This window comes from Pezoporus flaviventris, unplaced genomic scaffold, assembly GCF_033815535.1.
Source record: "Pezoporus flaviventris isolate CSIRO_AGI_PZ_B2104156 unplaced genomic scaffold, CSIRO_AGI_Pfla_v1 ptg000006l, whole genome shotgun sequence".
Classification (NCBI taxonomy): domain Eukaryota; kingdom Metazoa; phylum Chordata; class Aves; order Psittaciformes; family Psittacidae; genus Pezoporus; species Pezoporus flaviventris.
Window position 1 is genome coordinate 21343086 of NW_026892554.1, and position 11639 is coordinate 21354724.

The 11639-nt window shown below is 58.5% G+C and overlaps 2 protein-coding genes across 4 annotated transcripts; one reads left to right on the top strand and one right to left on the bottom strand.

Annotated features, from left to right (window-relative positions):
- Positions 1 to 1934: 1934 nt before the first annotated feature.
- On the bottom strand, positions 1935 to 6008 carry NR2E3 (nuclear receptor subfamily 2 group E member 3). Its single transcript, XM_061446410.1, has 8 exons — positions 5779 to 6008; positions 4697 to 4847; positions 3679 to 3782; positions 3339 to 3593; positions 3083 to 3264; positions 2673 to 2904; positions 2491 to 2596; positions 1935 to 2415 (listed from the first exon to the last, which is right to left on the bottom strand). Exons 1-8 carry the CDS (start codon positions 5834 to 5836, stop codon positions 2283 to 2285), a joined length of 1221 nt encoding a protein of 406 aa, XP_061302394.1. The 5' UTR covers positions 5837 to 6008; the 3' UTR covers positions 1935 to 2282.
- Positions 6009 to 9779: 3771 nt separating this feature from the next.
- LOC133265703 (uncharacterized) lies at positions 9780 to 11639 on the top strand. Of its 3 annotated transcripts, XM_061446414.1 has the most exons (7): positions 9781 to 9915; positions 10082 to 10099; positions 10412 to 10486; positions 10627 to 10644; positions 10910 to 11111; positions 11192 to 11424; positions 11498 to 11639. In XM_061446414.1, exons 2-7 carry the CDS (start codon positions 10082 to 10084, stop codon positions 11516 to 11518), a joined length of 567 nt encoding a protein of 188 aa, XP_061302398.1. In that variant the 5' UTR covers positions 9781 to 9915; the 3' UTR covers positions 11519 to 11639. The 3 variants fall into 3 exon arrangements, with proteins under 3 accessions (XP_061302395.1, XP_061302398.1, XP_061302397.1); XM_061446411.1 differs by having other exon boundaries at positions 9780 to 9915; positions 11192 to 11639; XM_061446413.1 differs by lacking the exons at positions 9781 to 9915; positions 10082 to 10099; positions 10412 to 10486 and having other exon boundaries at positions 10609 to 10644; positions 11192 to 11639.

Here is an 11639-nt window from a genome sequence, read left to right on the forward strand (position 1 = left end):
GCGGGGCTGCGTGCGGTCAAGTGGTGGTGTTATTGTTGTTGTTATTATTATTATTTTTCATGGATTTTTTTAAGTAATTTATAAGTCTGCTGCGTGTAAATTAAAACCAGATGTGTATTGTACGAGGATATATTATCCTGTGTCACCCACGCTGGGAATGGTTCAAAAGGGAGGAAAGAAAACCAAACAGAGAAATAAAAGTGTACTTCTCTAAAGGTGAAGCGGCTGTGGTGCTGGTGACGCCCCAAAGCACCGCTGGGTTCGGGGAGACTGGGGGCTTGGCTTTTTCCTTCTGCTCTCAACGTGTTCTTTGGTTAAAGTGCAATTGAACAAAGTGTCACATATTATAATAGATTCAAATATCACTGATTTCTATGCAGATTATTTCTGGTTTTCATACACAGATTTTTTCTATTCAGATAATTTTCAATTTATTTATTCAGATTATTTTTATTTTATTTATAATGAGATTATATTCAGGTTATTCTTTATTTTAGTTCCATGCAGATTATTTTCAATTTATTTCAATTCAGGTGATTTTCATCTTTCTATTCAGATTATTTCTAATCGTGTTGGCAGAGATAATTCCACTTCAATTTACATCTCTTCAGGTTAACTGTACTATTGTGAATTTTATGCAGATGATTGAATCAGATCACTTCAGTCTGGTTCCATTTGCATCATTTACTTCAATTTCTGTTCAGATCAGTTTAGATTCTTTATTTTCCCAATTCGGATTATTTCTCATCAGTTTATTTTCCCTGACATTCTCTCTAGTCAGCTTCTTTCTTTTTCAACTTATTTGTAGTCAGATTATTTCATCTTATTTATAATTACTCAGAGTCATATTATTTCATTCATATTATTCATATTCAGATAATGTATTTTCAATTTATATTCTGATTCTTTCAGACTCTTTCTTTTCACTGTATTTATATTCAGATTCCTTCCAGTTAGATTATTAATTCCAATTCTTTCCAAACAGATCGTTTATATTTATCTTGTTTATATTCAGATAATTTCTTTTTAGTTTATTTGTCTTCAGATTGCTTCAATTGGTTTATTTTCATTTCAGAATATTTTATTCAGGATATTTCTCATCAGATTATTTATAATCATTTATAGTCAGAAAATTTATTTTGAATTTCTTTATATTCAGATTATTTCATTTTATTTCTAGTCACATTATTTTTATTACTCTTTTTTATATTCTGGTTGCTTAATTCCTGTTATTTAATTCCAGTTATTTCATCTTACTTGAATCTCTTTTATTTATAGTACTTCTATTCAGATGGTTTATTTCTATGTTGTCTATTTACAGTCAGGTTGTTGATAACTCAGGTGGTGCCATCCCCACCTGGGGACAGGGACCCCGATGTGGTGGCACAAGGACACTGGCTTCAAACCCCCCTCTTTATTGCAGGTATAAAACTGGGGGGCAGAGCAGGACCCCCCCCAGGACAAGGCTCAATCACTGCAGGTCCAGTGGAATCATGGAGCTGAAGTCACACCCTGTGAGTGAGGGGCAGTGATTGTGCGACTGGTGTCACCCCAAGGCTGGCATCACCCCCAGGCAGTGTCACCCCTGGGCTGGTGTAACCCTAGGGTGGGCATCACTGCTGTGGCCAGTGTCACCACAGGGCTGGCATCACCCCTGGACTCCTGTCACACCAAGCCAGTGTCACCGCTGGGCTGGTGTTACCCCTGGCCGGTGTCACCTCTGGTCAAGTATCAACCCCTGGGCTAGTATCAACCCCAGGATGTCCATCATCCCTGTGGCCAGTGTCACATCTGGGCTTGCATTATCCCCAGCCAGTGTCACCCTTGAACTTGTGTCATGCCCCAAGCTAGTGTCACCCCCAGGTGTCATCATCCTTGGTCAGTGCCACCCTTCGGCCGGTGTCATGCTCCCTCCAGAGCTGCTGTCATGCTGTCACCCCTGGGTGGCAGTGGGTCCACATGGGTGCCATTGCCTCAGCAAGGGCATCCTGACTGCATCTGTGGGTTCCTCCAGTGTTTGGGACAGCAGCACCCATCAAGGCACCCACCCCCATGAGATGCTCCTGGTGCTTCTTGCACCCACCTGGGGACATCCCCCTGCCACCAGCTGTCCCCGGTGAAGCTGGCCCCACATCCCGGCTGCCGACAGCATCCCATAGTCCTGGCCACCACCCTGGGGACTGGAGCACGGGCACCTTCACACCCTGCAGCATCCCGGGGCGAGGAGACCCAGGGTGGAGGTGACAGGGTGTCAATAAGAGGCGGCATTGGGCTGGGGGGGGTCAGTTCTTGAACATGTCACACAGCAGCTTCTCCATGGGGGTGTTGCCGATAGTGCGGCGGAAGAAGAGCAGCTCCACGTGCTCGGAGGAGATGAAGCGCAGCGCTGGAAGGAGCAGCAGCAGCTTCCCGAACCTGAGGGCACAGGGGTGGCCATGGGTGGGTGTCCCCACTGCTGGTGTCACCCGTGGGGACGTGGGGACGCGGTACCTGACAGGTTGCCCAGGGTAGTGAGAACGGTTGTGCTGGCCCAGCATCACCTGCGACTGGTCCTGCAGGTTCTCCACCTGTTCAGGGTCCTTCAGGCCACGGGTCTCTGCAGGGGCAAGGGTGTGAGGGGTGGTTTGGGGGCACAGGGAAGGGCAGTGGCGGGTGCTGGTGGGTCCCCTCACCTGGTTTGAAGAGCACCACGGCCTTCATGCAGGCGAATTCGGTGGGGTCAACAGCCAGTGCCTTGAAGCGGCCAAGGGTCTCCTGCAGTGCCCGGACATCCAAGGCAGCTGGCAGCAGCTTCCCAGGGCCCGGCTCAGGGACAGCCAGCAGCGGGCAGGTCTCCAGAGGCATGGACCACTGGATGGCACAGAGCAGGAACAGCTCACTCCACGCTTCCTCCAACAGGATCACCTGGGGACAGGGCGGGAACCCCAAAAACCCATCACCCAAAAAGCTTCTGGCACGGTTGGTTGGTTTGGCATCTTATGGTGGGGTGGGACCCTGGGGTGGATGCTGGGATGCTCCAGCCATCCCCGTCCCACCGGTTGCCTGCATTTTTGGGGGTTCCCATGGGAGTCTCCAACCCCACCTGGTCGCGGAAGGGCAAGTTGGAGAAGACAGGCAGGTTTTTGGCCCATTTCACCGCCATGAAGAGGAGACGTGCAGAAGTCTCATAGACGTTTTCAGGGCTGGCCGCTGGGTACGGTGCCACCTGGTATTCGCTCGCTGTCCGCTCCGGCTCGCTGCCCGTCACATCCACCGTCTCATCGGCTGCAGGGACAGACGGGGACGTCGGCAGTTGTCACACGATGGGGGCACCCCTCTCCCCACCAGCAGCCACCCACCGTCCTCGGGCTCCAGCTTGGCACAGGTCTCGGCCGTCATCAGGCTGGCCATGAAGCGATGGTTGGTGGGCGGCGTGGACGCCTGGGGACCAGGGGTGACAGCGGCGGTGGCGCTGGGACCGCGAGGAGCCGGGCAGGGGCTCGGCGGCACCTCACGGGTGGTGGCCACGTGCTCAGGGGGCAGCTCGGCATCCAGCTCGATGCTGTCCAGCCGGACCTGGGCCGTGCTGCGGGGCTGGCGCTCGTTCTGCACAGCTGCGGGGACACGGCGGCATCAGCACCAGCCCCGCCGCTGCCAGCCCCTGCCACCCGTCCCCGCGTGTCCCCACCACCCGCCTACCGTCCTTGTTCATGCCGGCTTGCAGGCACTTCTTGAGCCGGCAGGCCTGGCACTGGTTGCGGTGCGCCTTGTCCACCGGGCACAGCCCTGTCCCCGCCTGGCACCTACGGGAGAGGTGGTACCTGACTGCAGCCCCTGGGGTGGCTCCTGTCCCAAAGGGGGGGGGGGGGGGGGCTGACATGGGTGACATGTCCTGGGGGTGCTTTGTCCCTGTTGGGTGTCTCGTCCCCCTTCAGTGGGTTTCCTCCACTCAGTGGGTGTCCCACCCTGATGGGTGCCCTGTCCCCAGTGGGTGCCCTGTGCCAGTGAATACCCTACCTTGATGGGTGTCCTGACTCTGTGAGGGTACCCTTGACCCCCCAGCCCAGGCCCCTTCCCCACTGGGTGCTTGTCCCCTGGTCCCTGCCCTGTTGGGTTCAAGCCCCCCGGGTCCTTGCCATATCCCACTCCATGTCCATCCCCTGGGTCCTTTTCCCTGTCCCCAGGGCTCCCATTGGGTGCCTGTCTCCCCGGTCCCTGCTCCATTGGGTGTCCATCCCCAAGGTCCCTGCCCTGCTGGGTACCCACCCCTGGCTCCTTGTCCCTCAGTTTTCTGGTCCCCCTGGTCTCTACCCCACTGGGTGTCCAACCTCGTGTCCCTGTCCCACTTGGTGTCCATCTCCTGGCTCCCTCTCCCACTGGGTGCCTGTCTCCATGGTCCCTACCCTTTTGGGTGCCTGTCTCCTTAGTTCCTGCCCCACTGGGTGTCCAGCCCCTGGATCCCCTCCCTACCGGGTGCCTGTCCCACCCTGCCCCAATGGGTGTCCATGCCCTGGGGTTCCTGTCCTGTTGGGTTCAAGTCCCCCTAGGGTCCCTATCCCTCTGGCTGCCCATCCCAGCAGGTCCTTGCCCTGCTGGGTGTCCATCCTTGGGTCCCTACCCTGCTGGGTGCATGTCCCCCAAGTCCCTGCCCTAAGCCCTACAACGTGTCTGTCCTCTGGGTCCCTGCCCCATGGGGACCTCCCATCTCTGTGCCAACCTGTAGATGAGCTTTCTGCGGACGCTGCGCTTGAAGAAGCCGCTGCAGCCGTTGCAGGCGTAGATGCCATAGTGCTTCCCACTGCTGGTGTCACCACACACCTTGCACAGCAGCACGGGGCTCAGCGCCTTGCCAGGGGCCGGGCTCAGCCCTGCAGGAGAGGAGTCACCGCATTCAGGATGACTCAGGACACCCCAATGTCCCTCGTCCCTCCTGTCTCCCTGCTGCTCCCCAGCATCCTGGTGATGGGGTGGCTCCCATCTCTGCTGGTCCAGCCCAGGGACATGGATGGGAACACCTCAGAGACTGCAGAGATTGCATATGGGGTTTGGCATCTCCCTACGCCCCAGAACCCGGGATGCTGCCGGCTGAGCTCTCATAAGCCTTTTTAAAATAAAAAGGGATGAAACGGCGTCCTTTGGGATGGGGAATCCCAGAGAAAGGCCACAACCAGAGGTGTCCTAGAGAAGGACTATGGCTGGGACCCAGGCACAATGAGGACAACAAACATGGGCATAATGAGGAGGGTTGGGGCTGGGGACTGCAGGCATCCCATCCCGGAGAAGGACCACAACAGGGACCCTCAGCATCTTGGAGAAGGATGATAGCTGAGGCCCCCAAGCATCCTTCAGAAGGACCATGACAGGGACCCCAGCCATCCTGGAGGACCATAGTGGGGCCATTCTGGAGAAAGATCATGATGGGGATCCTGGGTATCTTGCAGAAAGACTACAACGGGAGCCCCAAACATCCCAGGGAAGAGCCATGATGGGCATGCTGGGTGTCTTGGGTATGGACTGTGATGGGAGACCCAGCCATCCTGGAGAAGGACTGCGATAGAGACCCTGGGCATCTCGGAGAAGGAGCACGATGGGGACTGAAAGCATCCAGGAGAAGGCCACGATGTGGACCCTGAGCATCTCGGAGAAAAACTGCAGTGTGGGACCCGCGGTGTCTTAGAGATGGGCCATCAAGGAGACACCAGGGAAGAACCACGATGAGGATCCTCAGGGACCCCGGACACCGACCACAACAAGGACCCCACCGCCGCCGCGGTCCCGCCGTGTCCCACCACCTCTTACCCGTGGGGCTCTCCTCCAGGCCGGCGCTCACCCCCGACCCCGCTGGCGATGCAGCCATCCCGTCCGCGGCGCTCCCGGCCAGCCCCTGCGGGTGCGGGTGCCTGGGCTCTGGCGAGGGTGGGCGCTCCGGCAGCTCTGCGGGCAGCGGGGCTCGCTCTTGCTCTCTTCAAGGCAGCTTAGGAGCGGGCGCTGTGTAAGCAGCTGCCTCTTTGTCACCCCTTTAATCTTTAGTGTCTGCGCGGGGCGGGGGGGATCAATCAGCCACGCGATGAAGAATTAACAAGGTGCTGAGCCCCAGCCCTGTAACCCTAAACCCGCGACACCCAACACCCCCCACCCCCCCTCCGTGCGCTGCCACCCGCACCGTGTCACCCTGCCACCGCCTGTACCCCACCCAGCACTGCGGGGCTGAGATTGCAGCTGTGCGGGACATGGGGCTTGGGGTAGGGACCCCCTGTGTGTGTGTGTGTGTGTGTGTGTATCCCTCCTTGGGACCCACCAGGTCCTATAAGCGCATAAGCCCTTCACTAAGGCGGTTAGAGGGGAATAACGAAAAGTGGTAATTAAAGGGGGCGATTTCCCTGCCCCCAAGTAATTAATTACCAGCCTTGATAGCGAGGGGAGGCAGGATGCTCCGAGGGGGCCCCCCCGCCCCGTGCCTCAGTTTCCCCCCCTGGGCTGCTGACACGGCAGCGGGTGGGGGCCGGGTGGCCGCGGGGTTACGCAACCGCCGCTAAACCCTCGCCGTGACAGGGCAGCACAATTTGGGATTTGAGGCTTTAGCTGCTAAACCCCCCCCGCCCGGCGCAGGGGACGGCGGCCGCTCTCACCCGCCCCGGCCGGTCCCCAGGGATGGGCCAGCCTGCGGCCGGGGCTCCCCAGCCCCTGTGTCCTCCGGGGGGGGCTCAGCCTGTATCCCCGATGGAGGTGTCATGGGGTGGGTGCTGGCAGCAGTGACACAAGTGGATCAGGTGGCCGTGGGTCACCCCTCTGTCGTTCCTGTCTGCTGCCTGACTCCATCCCCGCTGCCTACAATATGCCTCCACCACCCCTGCCTGCAGCATGGCTCCACCACCCCTGCCGGTACCATCGCTCCATCACCCATGCCTGCAGCATTGCTTCATATTCCTCTGCCTGCAGCACTGCTTCATGTTCCCCTGCCTGCAGCACTGCTCTGTTACCCTGCCTACACCATTGCATCATGTTCCCCTGCCTGCACCATTGCTCCATCATCACTGCCCGCAGCATCACTCCATTATCCTGCCTGCAGCATTGCTCCATTACCTCTGCCTGCATTGCTCCATGTTCCCCTGCCTGCGCCATTGCTCCATCATCACTGCCTGCAGCATTGCTCCATGTTCCCCTGCCTGCAGCACTGCTTCAGGTTCCCCTGCCTGCAGCATTGCTCTGCTATCCTGCCTACACCATAGCTTCATGTTCCCCTGCCTGCAGCACTGCTCTGTTATCCTGCCTGCACCATGGCTCCATGCTCCCCTGCCTGCACCATTGCTCCATCATCACTGCCCACAGCATCACTCCATTATCCTGCCTGCAGCACTGCTCCATTACCTCTGCCTGCATTGCTCCATGTTCCCCTGCCTGCGCCATTGCTCCATCATCACTGCCTGCACCATTGCTCCATGTTGCCCTGCCTGCAGCATGACTCCATCATCTGGCCTGCGCCATTGCTCCATCACCTCTGCCTGCACCATTGCCCCATGTTCCCCTGCCTGCATCACCCCTGCACCCCTGGGACCCCCTGTCCTGTTGGGGTGCCCCGTCCCATCCTGCAGCCCCCATGCCGTGGTGGACCCCATCCTGACCCAGATCTCTGACAGCACCATCTGCGGCCGCCCTCCTCCCTCTTCAGAATTATGACGCTGGGCTAATGCTGCAGGAGCAAGCTGTCACCTCGCCCTGCCCAGCCTCTGCCCGCAGCTTAGGTGCCTCCAGCCCCTGCAGCACACCTTCACCCATGGGTGACACAGCCCTGCAGCGCTCGAGGGTTGTCAGCCCACCCATGGGTGATGCGGAGACCCAGGCGCCTGGTGCCAGCGGATGGCAATACATGCTGAGTCGGCTAATTTTCCTGTCCCCTCCTTGCCGTCGGGTAAAAGCCAGCTCCGGAGCAGGGATTTGGGATGGGGATTAGCCGGGCCAACCATCTGCTGCCGGCCAATCATCAGCACACCCAGGAAAGCCAATAATTCCCAAAATGTGGTTTCCCACCCAATTTCTCCATTGGTTGCTGGCCCCAAGGTGGGCTCCTTGTCGGGTAGCACCCTGGAGCTGAGCACTCCGTGAGCACCCAACCCAGGCTCCCAGGGGAGCTCCTCCCGGCCCATTTCTGGGGAGCACCCCAAGCAGGCCTGAGGCCACAGGCAAGGGGCTGCGGGCAGCCGGTGGGGGTGAAGGAGCAAACGTTAAAGCCCGCGGCGGGGCCATGACTCGGCTCGGTGACAGACGCTGGGGCAGATGCCATGGGATTACCCAGCCTAAAACCTGGGGCTCTGCCCCCCCCTCTCCCCGAGGCACAGAGCATTTAATTACTAATTTACTAATTACCCAAAGATGCTGGTGATGGGCTTGAAACCTGTGGTCGGGAGCAGCCCCAGGGCTCCAGCCACCCTAATCCCACCGGCGGTGGGGAGCTGGCGGATGAGCCCTGGGCAGGGGACAGCTTGGCTGGGGACATCGGGTGTCCCAGGGAAGCACCCTTGTCCAATGGTGACACAGGGTGTGGGGAACAGGAGGGGACATTAGGGACAAGATGGGGATGGTGGGGAACAGGAGCGGCTGACGGGACCAAGGAAAGATGATGGGCACCAAGGAGGGACAACAAGGATCAGAAAGGGATGGTGGGAACCAGGAGGAGACAGTGGGGGCCAACAAGAGATGATGGGAATCAGGAGGAGACATTGGAGACCAAGGGGAGATGGTGGGTACCAGGAGGTGATGACGGAGACCAGGAGGAACCAATGGAGATAAAGGAAACCAGGAGGGGTCAACAAGGATCAGGAGTGGGTGATGGGGATCAGGAGGAGGGGATGGGGACTGGGAGGGGGTGATGAGGATCAAGAAGAGACAATGGGAACCTGGGTGTTTTCATGGTGACCAAGAAACAATGATGGATGATGGAGAGCAGCAGGTCATGGCAGGGACCAGAATGGGATGATGGAGAGCAGGAGGTGATGGCAGAGACCAGGATGGATGACAGAGACCAAGACAGGGCAGTAAGGACAGCATGGGGATGATGGGGACCAGGAGAGGACAATGGTGACACAGAGGGGCCAAGGGAACCTAGAGGGATCATGAGGAGATCATCGTGAGCCACTAGTAAGGACCAGGAGGAGATGGTGGAGATCAGGAGGGACGATAGGGACCAGAAGGGGCTGATGAGAACTGGAGGGTACATCAGGATGAGACAACAGGGGCCAGGTGAGTATGGTGGGGATCAGAAGGGGATAAGAGCAAGCAGAAAACATGGAGGTCTGGAGGGGTTGAAGATGGATTGAAGGTGGCTGGGAAGGGTTAACAAGGCCTCCTGGCTCTGAGCTGTGCCTAAGCAGGCTCCGATTTCGGCTGTAATTAGCTCTTGTTTGTTGGATGATAAATGATGCTTTGGCGTTGGCCGATGACAGAGGGTGACAGCTCCCACATCACCGGCTCCAAGCCCTGCCAAAGCCTCCACTGACCCCATGGCACCAGGATTAAAGTTTAATGTGACTCTGGATCTGACCCAGGCACGCACCACCCTGGGGGCAGGGCCTGGGGACAGGCTGGCGGCCACCTTCAGGGCAAGAGGCTTTTTGGCACCAGGTGGTATTTTAGCACCAGCCTGGTGGCCACTGGCTATCAGCATATTGGCCACGGGACCGTTTCATGGGTTACCAAGAAGTTTGTTGATGAAATGTCACCCCAGGCTGGGTTGGGCCCCTGAGGCTGGCCCTGTGGGATGGCTGCGTGCCAGAGCGGGGCTGGTCCGTGTGGTCTGGGCACATTCCCAGGCATCGGTGGGTGCCAAGAGCCACCGCGGTGCTCCCTGGGGCAGGCTGAGAGCCTGCCCTGCGTCCACCTTTGGAGCAGCAGCTGCCTGGGGACCACAGTGGAGCAAGGGGAGCTCAGAGGCACCCGAAGGTGAGGGAGCAGGGCATGGTATGAATGCCAGGGCTGGCATGGTGCCTGCTTGGGCTTCAGCAGCGAGATGTGGCACCACAGTTGTTTGGGGACACAGAGGTCCCCAGGTGGGGCTGGGCACGGGCCCATGTCCCCAGCTTCTGCACATCATGTTTTCTCCTTGCAGATGAACCTCCTTGCCCAGGTAAAGGGGGAGCCGGTAGGAGAGCACCTGCACCGAGGCAGTGCCACCCCTCTACTGTGGCACCCAGCACCTAGAGACCCTGCAATGGGGGCATGACCAATGTTGAGTCTGAGGGTCCAAGGGGCAGCAAATGGGCGCTGGGAGGCTGCTCTGGGCTGGGGCTGGGTGTTAACAGGGTGCGTGCCAGCAGGGATTGGTGCTAGAATGGGGGGTGCTAGAAGGGATGTGTGCTAGCAGGGGGAGGTGCAAGCAGGGATGGATGCCAGCAGGGGTGGGATGGATCCCAGGCTTGCTCTGCCCCTCTCCCCACAGGTGAGCTCCCTGGTGCAGACCCTGCGAGCCTGGGATGTGCCGCTCCTCCAACCCCAGCGCTGGCTGGGCTCCTGGGTGCGACAGGCTTGGGGTGCTGGTGTGGGGACTGGGCAGGGGGTGGCATCGGTCTGGGCAGGGGCTGAGCCATGGCACTGGTGCTCTGGGTCCCATCTCCCAGCACCACTGGGGCTGACACCATGTGTTTGTTCTTCCAGGTGAGCAGCTCCAGGCAGGTAAGTGCTGGCATTCCCTCTGTGTCCCGCAATGACTGCCTCACCCCTGGCACAACAGGGCCAAATCCTGCATGCCTGCCCTCTTCCACAGCACCCAAGGGTGCTCAATACCAAGAGGAGGTGGTCCCTTCTTGGGGGATTCCCCATCCATTGAGACCCAAACTGTGCCCAAGTCACCATGGGGACAGGGGATGAGCCAGTGGGTTGGTGATACTGCCAGTGCCACCAGGGTACCAGTGTCCCTGAAACACAACCGGGTCTCCAGGCAGTAGCTGGGGCAGCGAGCACAGCGGCGTTCTTCCTCTGTGAGGGGTTGCTGGGCCAGCACTTCAATGTGGTCCCCAATGGGGTGGCTGAGCCCCAGCCCGGGGACCTCTTCCTGTTCCCACTGGCCTCGGGGGGCCCTGGCTGGTGGGGTGCCCACGCTGGCGTCTACTGCGGTGATGGGGAGATCATCCACCTGGAAGGTGAGCCCCAGGAGGTGGTCATACTGGGGGGAGGTCCCCATGGAAGGGACATGGGGTACAGCATCACCTTCACCCCACAGGCAGCTCAGGGATGTCCCCATCAGGGATCGTGGCCAAGCACAGCAAGAGCCACCTCCTGCGGTCACGGGGCCCAGCCAAGGTGCTGCGGAGGAAGGGAGGGATGGACATGGCCGCGCTGCAGCAGCGCATCCGGGTGGCCATGGACCAGCCGGTGGAGTACGACGCTGTCACCTGCAACTGCGTCCACTTCGCCCTCACCCTGCTGGGGCTGGGCCAGCTCGCTGGCGCCACGGTGGGTGCCACCACCCCAGGAACCCTGACACCCACCCCGGCCATGTGTCACCACAGCCCATCTTGTCTCCCAGGCATCCCCAGCACTGCAGTGATGGAGGTGGTGATGTGCCCGGGGACACGCGGAGCTGGAGCATCCTGCCTGGGGGACCAGTGTTGTGCCAGCAGCTTTGTCCTCCCTCTTACGTAGCAATAAATGGTTGCAGGGAGACCCTG

Bases quoted from the DNA above. Each gene is read 5' to 3' on its own strand.
- NR2E3 (XM_061446410.1), bottom strand. From the start codon at position 5,836: ATGGCTGCATCGCCAGCGGGGTCGGGGGTGAGCGCCGGCCTGGAGGAG. The intron at 4,848-5,778 runs GTAAGAGGTGGT...CCTCTCCTGCAG, and splicing joins CCTGGAGGAGAGCCCCACGG to GGCTGAGCCCGGCCCCTGGC. The intron at 3,783-4,696 runs GTTGGCACAGAG...CCTCTCCCGTAG, and splicing joins CGCAGAAAGCTCATCTACAG to GTGCCAGGCGGGGACAGGGC.
- LOC133265703 (XM_061446411.1), top strand. The intron at 11,112-11,191 runs GTGAGCCCCAGG...TTCACCCCACAG, and splicing joins GGAGATCATCCACCTGGAAG to GCAGCTCAGGGATGTCCCCA.